Source organism: Bubalus kerabau, chromosome 13 (genome assembly GCF_029407905.1).
Source record: "Bubalus kerabau isolate K-KA32 ecotype Philippines breed swamp buffalo chromosome 13, PCC_UOA_SB_1v2, whole genome shotgun sequence".
NCBI lineage: Eukaryota > Metazoa > Chordata > Mammalia > Artiodactyla > Bovidae > Bubalus > Bubalus kerabau.
This window is the reverse complement of record NC_073636.1, coordinates 55151672-55175360: the sequence shown is the minus strand read 5'-3', so window position 1 is coordinate 55175360 and position 23689 is coordinate 55151672. Positions and strand designations below refer to the sequence as shown.

At 49.9% G+C, this 23689-nt stretch overlaps 1 protein-coding gene across 1 annotated transcript in view; it reads left to right on the top strand.

The window, feature by feature from the left end:
• Positions 1 to 23042, top strand: part of NTSR1 (neurotensin receptor 1) — a 49771-nt gene extending 26729 nt beyond the window's left edge. Inside the window, exons 2-4 of the mRNA XM_055543179.1 lie at positions 17684 to 17885; positions 21699 to 21789; positions 22793 to 23042. Coding sequence (XP_055399154.1) covers positions 17684 to 17885; positions 21699 to 21789; positions 22793 to 23042 — 543 coding nt within the window. The remainder of the gene's footprint in view (positions 1 to 17683; positions 17886 to 21698; positions 21790 to 22792) is intronic.
• The last annotated feature ends 647 nt before the right edge of the window (positions 23043 to 23689 follow it).

Genomic DNA, 23689 nt, shown 5'->3' with positions numbered 1-23689 from the left:
AGCTTCAACATCAGTCCTACCAATGAACACCCAGGACTGATCTAATCTTAGGGGCAATGCTTTCAGTTTCTCACCATTGAGAATAATGTTTGCTGTTGGCTTATCATAGATGGCCTTTACTATGTTGAGGTAGATTCCTTCTATGCCAATTTTTTGAAGAATCTTAATTATAAATGGGTGCTGAATTTTGTCAAAGGCTTTACTGCATCTATTGAGATTATCATATGGTTTTTTATCTTTCAATTTGTTAATATGGTATATCACATTGATTGATTTGTGTATACTGAAGAATCCTTGCATTCCTGGAATAAACCCAACTTGATCACCGTGTATGAGCTTTTTGATGTGGTGCTGAATTCTGTTTGCTAACATTTTGTTGAGGATTTTGCAATCTATGTTCATCAGTGATATTGGCCTGTAGTTTTCTTTTTTTGTGTTGTCTTTGTCTATTCTTGGTATCAGGGTAATGGTGGCCTTGTAGAATGAGTTTTGAAGTGTTCTCCTCTGCAATTTTTTGAAAGAGTTTTAGAAGGATAGGCATTAGCTCTTCTCTAAATGTTTGATAGAATTCTCCTGTGAAGCCATCTGGTCCTGGGCTTTTGTTTTTTGGGAGATTTTTTATCACAGCTTCAATTTCAGTGCTTGTAATTGGGTTGTTCATAATTTCTATTTCTTCCTGGTTCAGTCTTGGAAGATTGATCTTTTTAAGAATCTGTCCATTTCTTCCAGGTTATCCATTTTATTGCCATATAGTTGTTCATAATAATCTCTTGTAATCTTTTGTATTTCTGCATTGTCTATTGTCACCTCTTTTCATTTCTAATTTTGTTGATTTGATTCTTCTCTCTTTTCCTTGATGAGTCTGGCTAAAAGTTTGTCAATTTGTTTATCTTCTCAAAGAACCAGCTTTTAGTTTTATTAATCTTTACTGTTGTTTCTTTCATTTATTTTTCATTTATTTCTGCTCAGATCTTTATGATTTCTTTCCTTCTACTAATTTTGGGGTTTTTTGTTGTTCTTCTTTTTCCAGTTGTTTTAGGTGTAAAGTTAGGTTGTCTATTTGATGTTTTTCTTGTTTCTTGAGGTAGGATTGTATTGCTATAAACTTCCCTCTTAGAAATGCTTTTGCTGTATCCCATAGGTTTTCAGTTGTCATGTTTTCATTGTCATTTGTTTCTAGAAATTTTTTGATTTCCCTTTTGATTTCTTCAGTAACCTGTTGGTTATTTAGAAACATGTTGTTTAATCTCCATGTGTTTGTGTTTCTTACAGGTTTTTTTTTTTTATTCTTGTAATTGATATCTAGTTTCATAGCGTTGTGGTCAGAGAAGATGCTTGATACGATGTCAGTTTTCTTAAATTTACTGAGATTTGATTTGTGACCCTAGATGCGGTCTATCCTGGAGAATGTTCCATGTGCACTTGAGAAGAAGGTGTATTCTTCTGCATTTGGATGGAATGTCCTGAAGATTTCAATGAGATCCATCTCATCTAATGTATCATCTAATGTATCTGATCTAATGTATCATTTAAGACTTGTGCTTCCTTGTTAATTTTCTGTTTTAATGATCTGTTCATTGGTGTGAGTGGGGTGTTAAAGTCTCCTACTATTATTGTGTTACTATCAATTTCTCCTTTTACACCTGTTAGTGTTTGTCTTATGTACTGAGGTGCTCCTATGTTGGGTGCATAGATATTTACAATTGTTATATCATCCTCTTGGATTGATCCCTTGATCATTATGTAGTCTCCTTCCTTATCTCTTGTAATCTTCTTTATTTTAAGGTCTATTTTATCTGATATGAGGATTGCTACTCCAGCTTTCTTTTATTTCCCATTTGCATGGAATATATTTTGCCATCCTCTCACTTTCAGTCTATACGTGTCTTAAGGTCTCAAGTGGGTTTCTTGCAGACAGCATATATATGGGTCTTGTTTTTGTATCCATTCAGCTAGTCTGTGTCTTTTGGTTGGAGCATTTAATCCATTTACATTTAAAGTAATTATTGATATATATGTTCCTATTGCATTTTCTTAATTGTTTGGGGTTGATTTTGTAGATCTTTTTTCCTGTCTTGTATTTCTTGACTACATAAGTCTATTTAACATTTGTTGTAAAGCTGGTTTGGTGGTATTGAATTCTCTTAACTTTTGCTTGTCTGAAAAGCTTTTGATTTCTCCATCAATTTTGAATGAAATCCTTGCTAGGTACAGTAATCTTGGTTGTAGATTTTTCCCTTTCAGTACTTTAAGTATATCCTGCCATTCCCTTCTGGCCTGCAGAGTTTCTGCTGAAAGATCAGCTATTAAGCGTATGGGACTTCCCTTGTATGTTACTTGTTGCTTCTCCCTTGCCGCTTTTAATATTCTTTCATTATGTTTATTCTTTGTTAGTTTGATTAGTATGTGTCTTGGTGTGTTTCTCCTTGGGTTTATCCTGTATGGGGCTCTTTGTGCCTCTTGGACTTGATTGACTATTTCCTTTTCCATGTTGGGGAAATTTTCAACTATAATCTCTTCAAAAATTTTCTCATACCATTTCTTTTTCTCTTCTTCTTCTGGGACCCCTGTTATTGGAAAGTTGGTGCATTTGATATTGTCCCAGAGATCTCTGAAACTATTGTGTTGGTTTTTTTTTATTCTTTTTACTTTATTCTGCTCTTCAGAAGTTATTTCCACCATTTTGTCTTCCAGCTCATTGATTCATCCTTGTGCTTCAGATATTCTGCTATTGATTCCTTCTAGAGTATTTTTAATTTCAGTAATTGTGTTTTCTCTGCATGTTTATTTTTAAATTCTTCTAGGTCTTTGTTAATTGATTCTTGCATTTCTCCATTTTGCTTTCAAGGTTTTTGATCATCTTTGCTATCATTATTCTGAATTCTTTTTCAAGTAGTTTGTCTATTTCCTCTTCATTTATTTGGACTTATGTTTTTCTAGTTTGTTCCTTCATTTGTGTAGTATTTCTCTGCCTTTTCATTTTTCTTTTTTAACTTATTGTGTTTGAGGTCTCCTTTTCCCAGACTTCAAGGTTGAATTCTTTCTTCCATTTGGTTTCTCCCCTCTAAGTTTGGTCCAGTGGTTTGTGTAAGCTTCATATAGGGTGAGATTTGTGCTGAGTTTTTGTTTGTTTGTTTGTTTGTTTTTCCTCTAATGGGCAAGGCTGAGTGAGGTGGTAATCCTATCTGCTGATGATTGGTTTGGATTTTTGTTTTGCTTGTTGTTTTGATGAGGCGTCCTACACAGGGTGCTATTGGTGGTTGGGTGATGCCTGGTCTTATATTACAGTGATTTCCTTTGTGTGAGTTCTCACTACTTGATACCCCTTAGGGTTAGTTCTCTGGTAGTCTAGGGTCTTGGAGTCAGTGCTCCCCCTCCAAAGGCTCAGGGCTTGATCCCTGGTCAGGAACAAAGATTCCACAAGTGGTTTGTTATGGCATTAAGTGAGATTAAAACAGATATGCAAAAACAGGAAACCAAAGATGAACCCCAGACAAATTGCAGTTACAAAATCAGGCAAATAATAATTAAAATAATGGAATATACACATATACATATACACCCATGAGCAAAGTCAAAACAGTCCAATAAAAATAAAGTACAATAGATTGACCCGGTGAACAAAAGAAATCAAAAATTACATTTACCAGTTAAGAACAAAACTAACTACACATGGACATCACCAGATGGTCAACACTGAAATCAGATTGATTATATTTTTTTCAGCCAAAGATGGAGAAGCTCTGTACAGTCAGCAAAAACAAGACCAGGAGCCAACTGTGGCTCAGATCATGAACTCCTTATTGCCAAATTCAGACTGAAATTAAAGAAAGTAGGGAAAACCACTAGACCATACAGGTATGACCTAAATCAAATCTCTTATGATTATACAGTGGAAGTGAGAAATAGATTTAAGGGCCTAGATCTGATAGATAGAGTGCCTGATGAACTATGGAATGAGGTTCGTGACACTGTACAAGAGACAGGGATCAAGACCATCCCTGTGGAAAAGAAATGCAAAAAAGCAAAATGGCTGTCTGGGGAGGCCTTACAAATAGCTGTGAAAAGAAGAGAAGCAAAAAGCAAAGGAGAAAAGGAAAGATATAAGCATCTGAATGCAGAGTTCCAAAGAATAGCAAGAAGATATAAGAAAACCTTCCTCAGCAATCAATGCAAAGAAATAGAGGAAAACAACAGAATGGGAAAGACTAGAGATCTCTTCAAGAAAATTAGAGATACCAAGGGAACATTTCATGCAAAAATGAGCACAATAAAGGATAGAAATGGTATGGACCTAACAGAAGCAGAAGATATTAAGAAGAGGTGGCAAGAATACACAGAAGAACTGTACAAAAAAGATCTTCATGATCCAGATAATCACGATGGTGTGATCACTCACCTAGAGCCAGACATCCTGGAATGTGAAGTCCAGGTGGGCCTTAGAAAGCATCACTACGAGCAAAGCTAATGGAGGTGATGGAATTCCAGTTGAGCTATTTCAAATCCTGAAAGATGATGCTGTGAAAGTGCTGCACTCAATATGCCAGCAAATTTGGAAAACTCAGCAGTGGCCACAGGACTGGAAAAGGTCAGTTTTCATTCCAATCCCAAAGAAAGGCAATGCCAAAGAATGCTCAAACTACCACACAGTTGCACTCATCTCACACGCTAGTAAAGTAATGCTCAAAATTCTCCAAGCCAGGCTTCAGCAATATGTGAACCGTGAACTTCCTGATGTTCAAGCTGGTTTTAGAAAAGGCAGAGGAACCAGAGATCAAATTACCAACATCCTCTGGATCATGGAAAAAGCAAGAGAGTTCCAGAAAAACATCTATTTCTGCTTTATTGACTATGCCAAAGCCTTTGACTGTGTGGATCACAGGAAAATGTGGAAAATTCTGAAAGAGATGGGAATACCAGGCCACCTGATCTGCCTCTTGAGAAATTTGTATGCAAGTCAGGAAGCAACCGTTAGAACTGGACATGGAACAACAGACTGGTTCCAAATAGAAAAAGGAGTACCTCAAGGCTGTATATTGTCACCCTGCTTATTTAACTTACATGCAGAGTACACCATGGGAAACGCTGGGCTGGAGGAAGCACAAGCTGGAATCAAGATTGCCGGAAGAAATATCAATAACCTCAGATATGCAGATGACACCACCCTTATGGCAGAAAGTGAAGAGGAACTAAAAAGCCTCTCGATGAAAGTGAAAGTGGAGAGTGAAAAAGTTGGCTTAAAGCTCAACATTCAGAAAACGAAGATCATGGCATCTGGTCCCATCACTTCATGGGAAATAGATGGGGAAACAGTGTCAGACTTTATCTTTTTGGGCTCCAAAATCACTGCAGATGGTGACTGCAGCCATGAAATTAAAAGACGCTTACTCCTTGGAAGGAAAGTTATGACCAACCTAGATAGCATATTCAAAAGCAGAGACATTACTTTGCCAACAAACGTCTGTCTAGTCAAGGCTATGGTTTTTCCTGTGGTCATGTATAGATGTGAGAGTTGGACTGTGAAGAAGGCTGAGCGCCGAAGAATTGATGCTTTTGAACTGTGGTGTTGGGGAAGACTCTTGAGAGTCCCTTGGACTGCAAGGAGATCCAACCAGTCCATTCTGAAGGAGATCAGCCCTGGGATTTCTTTGGAAGGAATGATGCTAAAGCTGAAACTCCAGTACTTTGGCCACCTCATGCGAAGAGTTGACTCATTGGAAAAGACTCTGATGCTGGGAGGGATTGGGGGCAGGAGGAGAAGGGGATGACAGAGGATGAGATGGCTGGATGGCATCACTGACTCAATGCACGTGAGTCTGGGTGAACTCCGGGAGTTGGTGATGGACAGGGAGGCCTGGCGTGCTGTGATTCATGGGGTCGCAGAGTCGGACATGACTGAGCGACTGAACTGAACTAAAGCACAAACTGGAAAACAAAACTAAAGCAAGGTGCCAAGTGGGGAATAAAGCAATGAAAACAAAACTAACAAATATGTTGAGAGGAAAGGAAAGAAAGAAAAGAAAGAAAGAATAGATATGCAAAGTTAAATAGAGGTAGATGAAGAAGATTTATATACATTGAAGTTTAACTAGAAGGGGAAAAGAATAGTAGGAAAGGCAAACAAAGGAATAAATGTATAAAAATATATAATAGGTTTAAGAAAATTAAAATCATAAAATAGAGAAAAGAAAAAAAAAAGCAGAAGAAGAAAGTGAAAAGGAAAAAAGGGTCATGTCCTTTTGCTGTCCTCACATGGGTGGGTGGGCAGGGTCTCCCTGGGGCCTCTAAGCTCATCATGGGGCTCCACACTTATGACCTCATCACCTCCCAACACATCACCTTGGGGGTTGGGATTCAGCGGTTAGACTGGGGGGACACACGTTCAGTCCAAAGCAGTTACCCTCTGTGTAGGGCTGCAAGCTGGGGGTGGGAGGTGGGGTGGGTGCTCTGAGGCACTGCCCAAGGACTCCAGGCCTGGTCTCTGCTCTCCACTATTTGTAATTTTGTGAGGGACAGAGAGTGAAATGGTTAAACAATGACAAGAAAGTGGAACAGGATACAAGTCTGTCTGGGAGAGGAGGCTGTCCCCAACCTGCCCACAAACAGGTGTAAGGTGCCAATGGGAAGCACATGGCCTGGCCCAGCCCCTGACCTCCTGCAGCCCAGGGTCCTCATGCCAAGCCAAGACAATGCCTCTGCCGTCCCCTTCAAGGCTGCTGTCCCGTTCCCCCATTAATTAATGTGAGGCTGAACTGAGGGTAAACGATGTAAAATAAATCAATGCACAGGCAAGAGAGGGCTGTTTACTCCATTGTGGCCCATGAGGCTGAGGCTACTCCCTGGGGGTCAGGGGACACGTGTCCAGGGAGCCGAGGCTCTAGTCAAACCCCATTTCTGGCTCAGAGCTTTCTTCAAAGGCATCTGGTCTAAACACCAAATTTGGACTCCATGTTCAACTGCCCTCTTGATCAGAGTCTAATTTTCAGAACCTGCTGAATATCACCCAGATTGTTCTCCCTCCACAGAAACCAGAGAGTGGTGACTGTTGAGGCCCATGTTGGCTGAGGGGAAGTTTGTTTAGAAACATGTCCCCTTGGCGGTGACATGGATTGGGGGGTGTGGGGTCTGCTCAGGATCTGGGGTGCAGCAGCTGGACACCTGGAACCTGATGGTCTTCTCAGAGACCACTTGTGGGGAGGCCAAGGCCTCAGTCATGAGGCATTTCTGTCACTGGAGTCACCACCTGGGTCTTCCTGAGCCAACATCACCAAACCACATCAGTCCTCTCACCCACGCACAGTAAAGCCAGTCCAGTGACAAGGAAAGTGTACGGTTTACTGTTGGCATCAAACCCAGAGTCCAGGGCAGCTGGTGCTGAAAAAGCCTGAACTCTCTGATGGGTTTCAGGGGAGCATTTTAAAGGCTGGCTGAGAGGAGGGGTGGGCATCACAGGGTGTGTGATCAACTCCTGTACAGTTCTCTGATTGGTTGTGCAGAGGTGCTGGAGTGGGGCCACTGGGGTTCAGGTTATCAGTCCTCCAGCTCCAGGAGGCTTGGGGGCTACGAGCGCAAGGTCCTCAAGTAGTTGCCATCTTCATCTGCTTTCAGCATCTGTGCCATAACTTGGGAATGTGCATCAGATACTATTATCTGGTGCTTGAGAGATGAGCTAAAGCAGAGGATGTGAGGGGGTTGCCTCAAGAAGGCTTCCCTGGTGGCTCAGCAGTAAAGAATCCACCTGCCAATGCAGGAGATAAGGGTTCAATCACAGAATAGGAAAGATCCCCTGGAAGAAGAAATGGCAACCCACTCCAATATTGTTGCCTGGAGAATCCCATGGAAAGAGGAGTCTGGCAGGCTGCAGTCCATAGGGTCACAAAGAGTCAGACATGACTGAGCAACTAACCCTTTCATGAAGAGCTCAGAGTGTCCTGCTTGGTTGCACCAAAGGGCTGAACAGGACCAGACATGGAAGACAGCTGTGCACACGTGCAGCTCACACACACATATACCCACATAGACATGCATAGAGATACAGACACACATGCACAATACGCCCACCGAAGTGTGACTGGTGTCTGGGGGCTTGAGGGAGGACAACTGGCACTCAACTCGACCTGAGCTCACCTGCATGGGCCCCTCTTGCCATCCCCTCTCGCGGTTAATTTCACAGTCACTTAAGCTCATTCAGCAGCCAGCTCTCCTCTGTCAAGCTTTAATTACATGCTGCTGGTTTTTCAAGTCAGACCCACAGGTTATATTTGCTGGTTCATAGGAAATACAGGCAAAAGAGCTCCACCCTTCTGCCCACCCCCCTTTCTGTGTAGTGTGATTGGAAGGGTGGGACATCACAGGTGGTATCCAGTTACCTTTATGAAACCAGTCCCCTCCTGGCCAGCCAGCTGCTGGCAACCTGTCCCTAGGACCAGAGTCTACAAAGAAATTTAAAAAACAGTCCCCAAGTTCTGGGGTCAGACAGTCCAGTCAAATGACACAAATGATCCCTGTCCAACATTCCCACCGCATCCCCCTGTCTTCACAGGACTTCTTGTTAGTACTTGGGGGGTAAGGGCCTGTGAAAGGTTGAGGAAGGGAACTTCAGATAAACAAAGGAGGGTGCTGGAACATTCCAGAAGAGACACAGAGCCTGTCCCTGCTCCTCCATCCATGGCCCCTGGACTGGGAGGGAGCCGGCTGCCCAGGCGCATCTCCAGGTAATAGTCTGAGTCACAGCCACCTCGAGTTCCTGCGAGGAAAGAAAGGGCTGATGAGCCTTGAGTGGGGCATCAGTAAGCCTCTCACAGTCCCTGTGAGCTGCTGGCCTGCCTCTCAAGAGAGTGAAGCTCCCCTGGGCACCAATCAGCACCCACTCTGACCCCGGCCCTCAGGATCAGACTGTCAATAGTGCTCCAGGCACCCAGGGCCTGGGTCACGCAGGGTCCTTCTGCAGCTGGGGACCGGCCTGGGCTGCCTCCATCCCCTGGTCCTCCAGGTGGACCAGCCACCCTGTGTTTATAGGCAGGAGGCAGGTCCAGTCTGAGAAGGGCACGTGCTTGGTTTGCCTGGCCCAGCCCCAGCCTGGGTGGCTCTGCTCTTCGCTCTGCTTCTCGAAATAGAAATCACCCTTCAGGACCCCCACACACACATGCAAAGGGTGGAGAGCCACGTATGCCTGGGCCACCCACAACACGCAAAAGCCAAGCCTGTTCCCTGTTGCAGAGGGCCCCACACGGCCATGAGGAGGATAGTGCAGTGGACCCCATGTGGTCACGCAGCTAGGAGTCTCTTGGGGGTGGAGGAAGAGTGGTCTTCATCAGATACGGGTGTGGGAGAAGGAACTTCAGGATGCCGGCCAGCCCCCCAAGTTGTTCCCTCTCACTTCACTGATGGAAGTGAAGTGATCCTAGAGTGCAGGGCAGCCAGGCCCACCCGCACTGGTAGAGGCTGAGTACAGTGGGAGTGCAGGACCCCACCGTCACTTCTAAGGCACCCTCCCTCCTCATCACAGCCATCCAGGTGGAAGCCCCAGGAGGCCTGGCTGAGGGAACCCCTGTGTCATTTCCTAGGGTCAAGCCCAGAGCACAGGGTGCCCCCCATGCCCAGGGGTTGGTCAGCTTGGGAGAAAACTAGAGCCAAACGCTGGTTGAGTGGAGTCTAGGGGGATGTGGATGGCCGCTCTCAGGCCCCCTCCCTGACACCGGCCACTCGGCTGCAAGTCCACCATAATCAGATTGCCCTAAGCAAGGACAGAGCTCTAATTCTATTGAGAGGAGCCGAGACTCAGAGTTCAGGGCCTGATATCCACGGGGAGAGCAGTGACCACACGTCAGTGGACGGTAATTTGAAATTGGGAAGGAACAGGATATTTGCTGAGCTGCCCACACAATTACATGGCCAGAAAACACTAAAAATTGTGGGGCTGGAGAATCAGCTGCCAGTGAACTCAAGGTAGGGCCACTCCCACCAGCCCTGGAGGTGGAGGACAGGGTGAGGGACAGTCATACTGCAGCGGGGACACCACTCCTTCCTGGTAATCCCTTTCTGGAATACACTGACACCAGCTTGGACCCCGGTCCCAACAGCACAGTGGTGCCCAGTCCTACAGGACTCACTCTCCAGCACAGCTAGGGAGTTTGCTCAATTCCCCAGAAATCCACTCCCCACATCCACTGGCCCTGCTGCTGCTGCTGCTGCTAAGTCGCTTCAGTCGTGTCCGACTCTGCGCGACCCCATAGACGGCAGCCCACCAGGCTCCCCATCCCTGGGATTCTCCAGGCAAGAACACTGGAATGAGTTGCCATTTCCTTCTCCAATGCATGAAAGTGAAAAGTGAAAGTGAAGTCGCTCAGTCGTGTCTGACTCTAGTGACCCCATGGACTGCAGCCCACCAGGCTCCTCCATCCATGGGATTTTCCAGGCAAAAGTACTGGAGTGGGGTGCCATTGCCTTCTCTGCCACTGGCCCTAGAGTCTCTCAATTAAGACCAGGCCCCCAGGTTTTCCTGGCTTGGAGCCGAGAGCATTCTCTGATGCATAAGTTCCTTCAAGGTGCACACGGAACCTCCAAAACAGGTGTCGAGTTGGCACCACTGGTGGTCCTGAGTCCAGTTGTGGTCCCACACAGCAGGAAAACACAAACAGGAGGCTTGGCAATGACCACAGGAGCTCTTGTTTGGATAGTGGGGTAACAGCAGTCAGTTTTTACTGTCTGGGAGCTGCCCTGCAAGGCAGACTTTGTTGCCATTGTGGTGTGAAGAATGGGTCCGGATAAGACCATGATTCCATGTAGGTACCCGGGTGACCACCAAGGTGCCTTCCTGCCCACATGCACAGAGGTGGGGGCCAGGCCCGGGGTTAGGCCTCCATCCCCTGCCCTGTGCCTGTCCTGGTCAAGGACTTTTCCAGCCCTGTTGGTGGCTAATCAGCAGACATCCCACTGGTCTGAATATTCTCATGGGCTTTTTAGCCAAGAGGTGTTTGAAAACATGGCAAACAGGCCTCCAGCCCACAGATGGTTTTGAAGCCGTTTTGAGAGGGGCTGGAATCACTGGAATGTGACTTGCCACCCCAGCTTCCACACCCAGAGTGATGAATGAGCCCCCACCAGCTCACAGCCAAGTCCAGGCCCCAGCACCTGGCCTGTGTGCTGCTGAGGGCAGGAGTGCCCTCCTCTCTCCTTGAGGAGGAGCACGGCTGACCCAGCAGGGGTGGAGGGGCAGGGGTGGTGAGAGGCCATTTCCCTAATCCAATTGAGGGTCTCCTGGAGCCGGGCTGGTGCCAGCAGTGCAGCACGGCCGGAGCAGACAGGATGTGACTACCCAGGAGGGGCGGGGGGTGCGGGAGGAGGTAGCATATCTCTGTGGCTCCAGCACTCAAGAGGACAAAGACTTGCACAGACAGAGCTGCTGCCTGCATAGGCAGTGGGGCACTTGGTGAGGCTCCTGTAGAGGTTACAGGCTGCTCACCTGCCCCTCATCAGAGGTCACAAAGAGTCTAGGAGCAGTGAGGACAGTGTGGAGTGTTCCTGATGGCCCCTGCCCCAAGCTGGCCCTACTCCCCCGACCCAGGCCCTCCCCATCCCAATCTCTCCAGTCTCTCTCCCCTCCAGGCCAGCGGCCAGTGGGCACTGTCCATGGTTCTGATCCCCGAGGCTCTCTGGGGCTCGAGTATTCTGTTCACTCTGAGTCGCTGGTGACCCTGGTCCACCCTCTCCCAGAAATTCCAAGCCAGAAGATGAGCATGAGAACCAGAGTGGAGCAGAGGGGAGACCAAAGAAAGAGAGAGTGATGGATGGAGGTTCAGTCCTGAAAGGAGTCATGGCCTTTGCACTAGAAAGTGTGCTCAAATTTCTGCAATTACCCAAAGTGTCCCCTCTGGGAATCTGGGGTGGGGCATGCCCCCCCCCGAGGCTTTACAGATGAGGATGAGGTCCCTCCACTTGCCCACAACCAGTGGGTGCTCTGTTCACTTACTCTCTGCTCACAGACCAGCCCCACGATGGAGGTGAGCGCCGGGATGCAGGTCAGATTGGGTCTGGGCTTTGTCTTCTGTAAAATGAGAGTAGCAGTAGCTTCTCCATGCATACTCCACAAGGTGACCCGTGCACAGCGCTAAGCGTGGGTCTGGCTGGTGGAATACATCTGTCAAGGGTTATGATGTGTATCATCTAGAAAGTGGAAGTTAGAGGGACTTAGAATGTCCTCTTTTATACTGAGCCAGATTCTGGTACTGGAACCATCTAACGCTGAGGGACTGCACTGTGAGGAACAAGACCAGTGGCCGAGCAGTCAAGCTAAGCCCAAGGTGCACCCAATCTATGGAGCCCCCTCTCCAAGGTGCCCTTTCAGGCACTAACATGACTAATTTGGTGCCTGAGCAGCACAGGCAATTCTGGGGGAGGCTCAGACGCTCTGCTCTGTGGTCAGCACTGACCTGACAACAGAGCAGTGGGCCTCGATGTTGGTCTGTCTTCTCTCCCAGACTTTTGTCTGCTGTGGACTGTGCACCCTCTTGGAGGGGTCCCAGCAATGTCTGGAGTATCTGGGGGCCACTGAGATGAGGGATGATAGAGGGAAGTCACCCCAGATGGTGTCGGCCCCAGGAGATTCTGGGTTGTGTCACCTGGAAGGACCTTTCTGCCATCCCAGACCCAGTGTCCTGCCCCTGATGTGAGAGTGGATGTTCTGAGATCTGGTCCCCTCCACCTACAACACTCCACCCCAGGGAGGCAAGAGGGGTGTGTGGTTGGCGTGTCACCATGGCTACAGGACCTGGGCAGCTGTCACAGGATGCACATTCATTCAATTCATTAATTTCATTTAAGGTCAAGAGGATGTGCCCGGAGCCCCCAGCTCCCAGCCCTCTCCCTGGGTTGGCCTCTGTTAGGCTTCTCTCCAGGGAGCCGCCTGGTGTTGAGCTGGCCTCTTACTCCTCAGAGAAGCCAGCTGCTCTGTTCCTGCTCTCCTCACTAAACCATGACGTTGACCCTCCCTGTCGGTCATTCTCTGTCTTGACAGTGCCCTGTGGTGCGGATACATCATAACTCATCAAGAAGCCCAGGCAGTGGGTGTTGAAGATGTTCTGGGTTCTCGCTTTCTGAGCAAGGCTGTGCTGAGTGATGGTGACAGACAGGGGCCCTGGAGTGACTTACATCACTGTTCTGCCTTTTGCAGTGGCCAAGGGGAGGGGAGGGCTTCCCACTAGGGGAGGTGCTAGTGGTAAAGAATCTGCCTGCAATGCAGAAGACATGGGTTTGACCCGTGAGTTTGGCTCAGATGGTAAAGCATTTGCCTACAATGTGGGAGACCCAGGTTTGATCCCTGGGTCAGGAAGACCCCCTGGAGAAGGAAATGGCAACCCATTCTAGTACCTTTGCCTGGAAAATCCCATGGGCGCAGGAGCCTGGTAGGCTACAGTCCTTGGGGTCGCGAAGAGTCGACACACGACTGAGCGACTTCACTTTCACTTTTTCCTGAAGGAAGGCAAAGCAACCCACCCCAGTATTCTTGCCTGGAGAATCCCATGGACAGAGGAGCCTGGTGGACTGCGGTCCATAGGGTCGCACAAGTAGGATGCAACTAAAGCAACTTAACAAGGATGCATGCACAAGGGGAGGGGACTTTCAGTGTTTGCTGGGTGAGGAGGGTTTGTTCCCTGAGGTTAGAAGGAGGTGGTCCCTAAACCCTGGGCCTGACTGGGCTGGCCGCCTGCTGGGAGTGACCTCTGCCCAGTCAAAGAGGCCATCCCAGTGGCTCCACAGTGGAAGTTCAGACAGGAAGTCCCTTCTCTCCACCTCCCCTGTCCCCCACAGCTTCAGAAGCTGCTGCACAAGCTGCTGGGTTTTGCCAACACCCTGAGCAGTGTTTTGCACCTTCCCACTCACCACGGGCTGCTTGCTGAGCTGTGAAGCTTGGGAGTCCAGAGGCCAGCTCTTTACTAAACACAATGGGATCAATCAGGGGGAGACAGGTGGCACAAAACCAGCTATGGCTTCTCAGAGAAAGAGTGCACAGGACAACAGCCTTGAAGGGGGTGGCAGAGGAGTTGCATTGGCGTGAGGACCCTGGGCTGTGGAGGGCCAGGGGCCGGGCCAGGCCATGTGTTTCCCATTGGCACCTTGTACCTGTTTGTGGGCGGGTCGGGGACAGCCTCCCCTCCCAGACAGACTTGTGTCCTGTTCCACTATCTTATTATTGTTTAACCATTTCACTCTCTGTCCCTCACAAAATTGCAAATGCTGGAGGGCAGAGACCAGGCCTGGAGTCCTCAGGCAGTGACTCAGAGCACCCATGCCAACCCCTCTCGCCCCAGGCTGCAGCCCTAGTCCTGGGTAACCCAGCGTGAATTCTGCTTCTGGCCCTGAGCCTGGCACTGTCATTGTCTCCCTGTTAGTGATGAGAATGCTGAAGCCAACATGCCCCTCTGGGACCATCTGAGGTCAAAGCTAACCAGTGGACAGGTCGGGGGTCCTGCAACTTCCTGGTGGTCCTGCCCAACTCAGGAGTTTTCAGCTCAGGGGTGCAGACCCCAGAGGAGGAGGGGGGCAGGGAATCATCTCAACATGTCACTCAGAAGACCATCCACCCCCAAGAAGGCTGCCCGGTGTAGTTGGAGCTTGCCCCGTGGTCATTCGAGGCTGTGGCAGAGTGTGCCTGGCTACCATCTCAGAAAAGATGGGCTCTGAGGTGGAGATGGGCAGCTGCCCTGCACCAGGACCCGGGCCCTCCAGCTCTGCAGACTGTGCCCTCCTGGCTCCCTGGGGCGGGGGTCTGGTCCTATTCTCCACACCCTATCGCCTGAAGTGAGAGGCAAGAGGGCAGGGCCATAGTTGTAGGAGTGATTGCAGGGTACAGTGGGGCAGGAATTTCTCCTGGGACTGAGAGAATTTTTTCCCACCACTTAACTTTTATAGCAGAATTTTCCAGCAGCGCCTAAACTACTTTATTTTTTTTAATTCCAATAGTACATCACGATAGTAAAAATTTCATAATTTCTTCTAGCAGACTTGTGGCTTTTATTTCTGTATTCTAATCTTTGCTTGATCTTGATTTGTGTGTATGTGTGTGTGTGTGTGTGTGTGTGAGGGAGAGAGAGAGAGATCTCTGTGAGTCAGAGTACCCATTCCAGGAACTCATTCAGATTGTCTTAAGGGCAATAAAGGAATATTTATTTTGCACAAGAAGGACTGAAAGTCCAGGAAGGATGACTGCAGGCAGAGCTGGATCCAGGAGCTCAGTGTCCCCAGGGTGCTTTCCTTTCCCCTGTTGTGGGAGTTTCACTGTTAGGCAGGTCCTTCCCTCAGAGGTGAGAAAAGAGTATCAATGGCCACAAAAAGCAGTTTCCTACTCAGCAGCCTCCCAACCCTCAACCTGAGGTGAGGTCTCTCCTGAACATCAGGTCTGGGGCTGTTCTCAGAGGACAAGCGTGACTGGTGCAGAGGCGAGCATGCACCCTGCATTTGTCCAGAGTACCCACCTGGGCCTTATGGAATGTGCCCATTGTTCAGGAATCCAGGAGGGGTGGGCGGTTCCTGGGCAGCAGAAGGAGGTCCCAGGAAGGGACAGTGGATGCAGCAGGCCCTGAGCGTCCACCCCTAGCTCTGCAGCCTGTCACCAACTTCCCCCGCTGCTTGGACGCCACCTCCACCATCTACCATGTTTGCCTCCTTGGGAACGTTTTGGGCCTCTCTTGCTCCCCTGAGTTATTTGCAGCAAACAAATCTTGTGCCGTCTCTGTTAGTAAGCTCCCATATGAGTAAGGCCTCCCTGCTGACCTGCCATCCTTCCCTCCAGAAGTGTCCTGGCCATTCTTACATTGTTTTTTCCAGTTGAACTTTAGAGTCTGCCTTTCTATCCCCACATGGTCTCGTGTGTCACTGGGACAAACGTACAGATGAGGCTAAAGCTGAGCCCTCCACACCCAGGCATCTCTGTCTGGAAGGAAAGGCCCGGCTGCTCCTCCTCCCCCTTCTGTCTCTCCTGTGGCCGCACTTCTGGTGTTTCCTGGACGGCTTGCACAGGGCTGAGCAGACTCACTCCTCTTTGCTTGTAGCTGGGAGTGGGCTGCTCCCCTGTTCCCAGAAGTGGGGTGTAGAGTGCAGAACTGGGTGAAGCCTGAGCCCCCATCCATGCTGGGAACCCTGGCAAAATGAAGCAGACCCCTGGCACACCCCACAGTCCAGGCTGGAGGGGCAGGAGAAGCCTAGGGAAGGCACCCCCTCTTCCTGCACCAGGAGGAAGCCCCTGCTGGCCAAGCCTCATCCTCAAACCTCTACTGGGGGGCTTCAGTGCTGGGGCCCTCGCCCCACCCTGGAACCTCAAGGTCAGTGCCTGGACTTCTTCCAACTCAGGGATCCGCCAGGGCCTCAGACCAGACCCTGCAACCCACCAGCCTGGGCCCTGGTCCACTGCTCGCAGCCCCCATATATGGCTGTTTCACTGTCTGTGCTCAGTGAGGTGTGGTATTTCAAATGTTTTGACATTTAAAATCTGTGTTGGATACATTTGTTTTGTTAAATTATACCTGGCTGTGGTGACTCTTGGGAATTGATTTGTCTCCTGGGCCTGCACGCCTACCTAGTCCCCAGCCAGAGCTGCCCCTTGGCTTCACCAGCCCCTCATTGTCCAAGTCTCCAGACCTTTCCCCCAAGCTCGGTGGGGCTGAGCACTCAAAAGACAGAGCCAAGTGCAATTTTACACCAGAAGTTGTTACTCCCCTCTTCCCTTATAGCTCAGAAGGTAAAGAATCTGCCTGCAATACAAGAGACCCCAGTTTGATCCCTGGGTTGGGAAGATCCTCTGGAGAAAGAAATGGCAACACCTTCCAGTATTCTTGCATGGAAAATCCCATGGACAGAGGAGCCTGGCAGGCTGCAGTCCATGGGATCACAAGAGTTGGACATGACTTGGTGACTAAACCACCACCACCACTGGGAGGTGATTTGGGACCATGGGAGACCCGGTCCCCATCACTGGTCAGGGTCACACACATCCATTGGAGGTTTGTGTCCCTATTGGGAACAACAGCACTTTCTCAGAGAGGCCAGAGCCTCTCGGGCTGAGCAGGTGCCTGCGAAGGTGGGTCAGCCTAGTATCACCAAAGGGCCAGGCTCTGGCTCAAGTTCAGGTCTGAGCCGGTGATTTCATCAAGACCCTTGGCACCTGGAGAGTCGGTCTCCCCAGAGGCCAAGAGAGGTGGAAGATAGAGGAGACAACAGGAAGTGCTCTTCAATGAGCTGAGAGGCAGTGGGCAACGGGGCAGTAGGCAGGGTCCTTGCTGTGTGTCCTAATGTGAGCTGTCCACATGCAGGATGAGGGACGCTGGGTGGGCTGTGCTGAAGAGAGGTCAGGTGGGGGCACATCCTTTTCCAGACCTGGAAATGCAGAGCCTAGACCCTCACCACAGCCGGGATGCTCCAGGCTGGGCCCTGTGCTGGGGGTTCCTTGAGGTGGCAGAGAGGCCACAGACCCTCAAGCCAGCCAGCAGAGCTGGCCTGGAGATGGGCAGACCCAGCAACTCCCACCTCCAGCCCCTGAACCTGGGCCGGTGGACGGGCGAGCACCAGGGCACATCCCCACCTGGGGCTCAGGGACACCCTCCTCTGTCTCTCTGAGGGCCAGGGGGCAGGTGGCCCCAGGGCGCGTCCCTACCCAGGTCTCAGAGCCACCCTCCTCCCTCTCATGCAGATCAACACCTTCATGTCCTTCGTGTTCCCCATGGTGGTCATCTCCTTCCTGAACACCGTCATTGCCAACAAACTGACCGTGATGGTCCGCCAGGCCGCTGAGCCGGGCCAGGTGTGCACCGTTGGGGACCAGCACAGCTCCTTCAGCATGTCCATCGAGCCCGGCCGGGTCCAGGCCCTGCGCCACGGCGTCCGGGTCTTACGTACGTAACTTCTGGGCCCTGGGGTGGGTGTGGGGGTGAGCTTGGTACCACAAACAGGGAGGTCTAGAGAGCTGGGGAACCGAGCGTGCCAGTCCAAGGCTTGGGGTGCCAGTTCCTCCAGGAATCGGGCTGTTCTTCATTTACTACTCGTCCACCCATTCACCGATTAGCAAGCCTCTGCGTGGCTTTAAATCAGGTAGTTTGCTCACAAAGCCAGGGCTGCAGAATTGGGGTCCCCATGCATGCTAGGCCAGCTGGAAAGGCCAGAGGTACCGTCCCCCCTCACAGGTTCTAACAGGGCATCCTGAAATCCTGGAGGGTCAGGTGGAGTGGACCCTCTGTTTCTGTGAGTTGTGAGGGTCCTGCCTCCATCCCTCTGTCCCTGGCCTGGTCTGGGCCTGCAGAAGGCATCATGACGTAGGGTCCTCAAAACTACCTACCCCTCCCCACTATCTTGAGGCAGCCCCAGCTCACTCAGCCCCCCAGAGCACCCACCCCCAACTTCCATTGGTCCCAGCAGCCCCCCTCCCATCTCCCTCCCTGCCCCAGCTGCCAGCCCCTCACCATCTGCAGCCACTGGTCTTGAGAGGAAAAGGTCCCAGCAGCTCTACCCAACAGGAACATGATGCCTGCAAGCCCCACATGAGATGTTAAATGGTCCAATAACCATGTTTTTAAACAGTAAAAAGAAACAGGTAAAATTCATTTTATTCATTTATTACTCCAGTATTTCCCAGATACGATCATCTCTGCCTCCATCTGCATCCTGTAAGTGATGGGAGTCACTTTGGGCGTGTTTAGCCCTTGGCCTGGCTCGGCTCCCTGCAGCCTGGTATCAAGTGACCAGCAGGCGGTGTCCAGCAGGCAAGGCTGCAGCATCTGTATCTGCTGTGTGTGGATAGGCTTTCTGGAACTCCTGGTGTCTCCAACCCCTGTTTTCTGCTGCTTCCAGCAGGCAGCTCCCTTGTCAGGGCCTCCCCACCCCAGGCCTGCGGTCTCCAGAGACTCTCCAGTGTGGGTCTCAGGGCCTGTGGGATCAGGACAGCAGCCAGGGTGTGGGCCCCAAACCCAAGACCTCCACAGATCCTTCTACAACCCCAAGACAATGACATTATCTCAGGGACCATGCTTCTCTCTTCCCCAAGACAGCATAGTCAGCCCCAAGTTTTCCCAAGCAGTTGGCTTTTTATTGCTCTCTTTTTCATTCTGGTAAAATATGCCCAGCATAAAATTTACCATTTTGACCATTTTAAGTGTGCAGTTTGGCAGCTGTGTAGACAATCATATCACTATGGGGCCATCACCACCATCCCTTTCCGCCTTGTAAAACTGCAACTTTTCCCATTAGTAACAAGCTCTCACCACTCCCCCAGCCCCTGACAACCACCTTCTACTTTCAGTCTCTATGAATTTGACTCCTCTAGGGAGCTCATGTAAGTGGAATCATACAGTATTTGTGGATTTTGTGACTGGTTTATTCATGTGATGTAGTAGCCTCAGGGTTCATTCACCTTGTAGCCTGTGTCAGAATTTCCTTTCTTTTTAAGGCTGAATAATATCCCACTGTATGCAAGGACCATATGTTTACCCATTCTCCATTGATTTCAGCTCCTGTGAATAGAGCTATGAGATGCTGGTATCTGAGTTCCTGCTTTCAGTTATATATATATATCAGTTCAGTTCAGTTCAGTCGCTCAGTTGTGTCTGACTCTTTGCGACCCCATGAATCACAGCACACCAGGCCCCCCCATCACCAACTCCCGGAGTTCACTCAAACTCACATCCATCACGTTGGTGATGCCATTCAGCCATCTCATCCTCTGTCATCCCCTTCTCCTCCTGCCCCCAATCCCTCCCAGCATCAGTCTTTTCCAATGAGTCAACTCTTCGCATGAGGTGGCCAAAGTACTGGAGTTTCAGCTTTAGCATCATTCCTTCCAAAGAAATCCCAGGGCTGATCTCCTTCAGAATGGACTGGTTGGATCTCCTTGCAGTCCAAGGGACTCTCAAGAGTCTTCTCCAACACCACAGTTCAAAAGCATCAATTCTTCGGCGCTCAGCCTTCTTCACAGTCCAATTCTCACATCCATACATGTATATACATACACACACACACACACACGCCCTGGAGTAGAATTGCTGAATCACATGGTCATTTCTGGGTCGGGAAGATCCACGGGAGAAGGGATAGGCTACCCACTCCACTATTCTTGGGCTTCCCTTGTGGCTCAGCTGGTAAAGAATCCTCTTGCAATGCTGGAGACCTGGGTTGGATCCCTGGGTTGGGAAGACCCCTTGGAGGAGAGAACAGCTTCCCACTCCAGTATTCTGGCCTGGAGAATTCCATGGACCATATAGTCCATCAGGTTGCAAAGAGTCGGACACAACTGAGCGACTTTCACTTTCACAGTACTTTCTCATGTTTAATTTTTTGAATTAGAAAAGATTTTTAAACAGCCATACTATTTTCTCAAGTGGCTGCACCATTTTATATTCCCACCAACATTGCAAAAAAGTTCTAGTTTCTCCATATCCTCCCACAAATTACTATTTTCTGGGGTTTTACTATTTTTTATAATAGTCATCCTATTGGAATATGCTGCTGCTGCTGCTGCTAAGTCGCTTCAGTTGTGTCTGACTCTGTGCAACCCCATAGATGGCAGCCCACCAGACTTCCCGTCCCTGGGATTCTCCAGGCAAGAACACTGGAGTGGGTTGCCATTTCCTTCTCCAATGCATGAAAGTGAAAAGTGAAAGTGAAGTTGCTCAGTCATGTCCGAGTCTAGCGACTCCATGGGCTGCAACCCACCAGGCTCCTCCATCCATGGGATTTTCTAGGCAAGAGTACTGGAGTGGGGTGCCATTGCCTTCTCCGATTGGAATATGAGGCAGTATCTTATTGTAGCTTTGATTTGCTTTTCCTGGGTGATCAGTGGTGTTGAGCATCTTTTCATGTGCTTATTGCATATTTGTATCTCTTCTTTGGATAAATGTCTATTCAAGTCCTCTGTCCACTTGTGAATTGGGTTGCTTGAGTTTTGTTGTTGAGTTTTCCATATATCCAGGATATTAATCCCTTATCAGATGTGAAGCAAACATTTTCTCCCATCTGTAGGTTGTCTTTCCACTTTGTCAATTGTATCCTTTAATACACAGTTTTTAAATTTTTATCCAAATTATTTTTTTCCTTTGTTGTCTTTGGTGCCATCACCAAGAAATGATTTTCAAATCCATTGTTGTGAAAATTTTGTTGTATCTTTTCTTCTAGGAATTTTATACTCTTATCTCTTATGTTTAGATCTCTGATCCACTGTGAGTTAATTTTTGTGGATGGTGTGAGATTAGGGTCCAGCTTCATTTTTTGTATGTGGGGATCCAGTTTTCCCAGAGCGTTTGTTGAAAAGAGTCCTTCCCCCCTTGATCTTGGTACCCAATAGAAAATCATTTGAGCGTTTTTGGAAGGGCTTATTTCTGGACCATCCATTCTGGCCCATGGGTCTACATGTCTGTCCTTATGCCCTTACCACTCCATTTGGATGACTGTAGCTTTGTGGGTGGTGGGGGAGTTTGCAGTCAGGAAGGATGAGTCCTCCAGCATTGTTCTTTCTCAAGACTGTTTTGGCTATTCAGCATCCATTGAAATTCCCAATGAGTTCTACTTCTACAAAAAAATGTCATCAGGATTTACACAGAAGTTGCACTGAACCTGTAGATCTGTTGTAGCACAGGCATCTCAACAGTATTGGGTCTTCCAGTCCGTGGGCACAGGGCCTCTCCCTCCAGCTCTCTGAGGCCAGTGTCTCCATGTCTCAGGTGCCGTGGTCATCGCCTTCGTGGTCTGCTGGCTGCCCTACCACGTGCGACGCCTCATGTTCTGCTACATTTCAGACAAACAGTGGACCCCGTGAGTACAGGAGGCAGGGACCGAGGGGGTGAGGCTCAGGCCGGGGGCATGCTCCCCAAAACAGGTGGGGCTGGGGCACTGAGAGGGGCTGCTCAGGGTAGGGGTGGGAGTCAGTGTCCCCCAGCAGGCGCTCGGGCATGGCTGTGATGGGGTTGGGGGGACAGAAGGCCGTGGAGGGACAGACACCCCTGGAAGCTGCTTCAGAAAAGGAAAGCAGGTCCTAAGATGGTCAGCAGGTTTGGGGGAGTCTGGAGAGTGAAAGGAAGGGCTGGCCCTGCTGGCTGTGGGTGGAAAGATGGCAACCGTCAGGGTCCCTGGACCACCCCCACCCCCAGCCTGGAGGAATCATCCACCAGGAGGACCCGGGGCTCCAAGAACATCATGCTCATGCTGTGATGTTCGGGCACTGGCCTTCCCATGACAGCAGTCTGAACCCTGCTGGGTGAGCTCCTCTGCACAGCAGGGCTCCAGGTCAAGGGTCATGGGCTCTTCCAAGTGACAGGGAGCCGCTGGGGAGGGCACAGCTAGGCTGAATGAGGAGAAGGTGCAGGGCGTGGAGCATAGCCCCAAACACAGGGTTTCTGAGATTCCGGGCTGCCAGGTGAGGGCGTGAGGTCCCTGTGCATGGAGGCAAGCAAGTCGAGGTGAGGTGCACAACTGTCTGAGCTGTATGGAGGGACTCCTACCCTGGCTGTTTCATTAAGGCCAGGCCCCAGCTGAGCCTGGCAGCCCTGGGGTGACTGGGATCTTGGACAGGAAGGGCACACCCACAGGGCAGCAGGGAAAAGTGGAGACTGTGGCCAAGGTAAGCTGCACACCCTGCCTTGGGAGGGTGGCCACAGCTCAGCTCAGCAGCTCAGCTGACCGGTGCTGGGCAGAAGTGTATACAGAACAACCTCTCAAGAGAAACCAGAGTCCTGGAGGTTATTATGAAATATCCCCACATTGGCCAGGGCCGCCCTGTGTGTCTGGGCCCACCAACCTGAGTGTTCTCTCTCCCCAGGTTCCTCTATGACTTCTACCACTACTTCTACATGCTGACCAACGCCCTCTTCTACGTCAGCTCCACCATCAACCCCATCCTCTACAACCTTGTCTCTGCCAACTTCCGCCAGATCTTCCTGTCCACCCTGGCCTGTCTCTGTCCCCTGGGGGGCCGCAGGAAGAGGGGGCCAGCCTTCTCGAGGAAGGCCAACAGCGTGTCCAGCAACCACACCTTCTCCAGCAACGTCACCCGGGAGACATTGTACTAGCACCAGGCAGGCTGGGAGGGAGCTGGGAGGGGACCAGTTTGGGGTCACTCAGCCTCCACCCCCATCCACTCAGCACCTGGGAGCTGGAGGGAGTCATCCCAGGGCCTGCTCCCTGGCATCCAAGGTCCAGGACCCAGCACCCATATCCCAGAGGCCCCATTTCTTTTCAGCTTCTCCTCTCTCCCCACCACCTCCCTCCTCTCCTCTTTGAAAGCAAGAGAAATTGCTCTCCTCCCAGATCTAAAAATGGCCTTTAATGAGGAGAAATTTGTGTTGGGTGATAGGCAGTCTTCTTTGTTCTCAAACTAATGGATGTTTAGGGAGAAAAAAATGAAAGGGGCAGATCAAGGCAGGCCGCTGGGCAGCCCAGTTGACATTGGAGGGCAGTGACCCCAAGAGCTGGTGCTGAGAAGAGCCCGGCAGGCAGGACCACCACAGGCCTGGTGCCGCCGAGGGCCTCTGTCATACCTCCGGTCAGCTCAAGACCAAGTCAGCCCGTTGTGCAGCAGGCATTCGACACCCCCTCCAAGGTGGTGTCACAGGAAGCTTTGATGCCACCAGAGGTCTGGGGTCAGCTTGCCATCGCCCAGCTCTGGGCCTCCCCATCCTCGCATGTCCTCCCCTGGCCAAGGCAGCAAAGCCCTGCA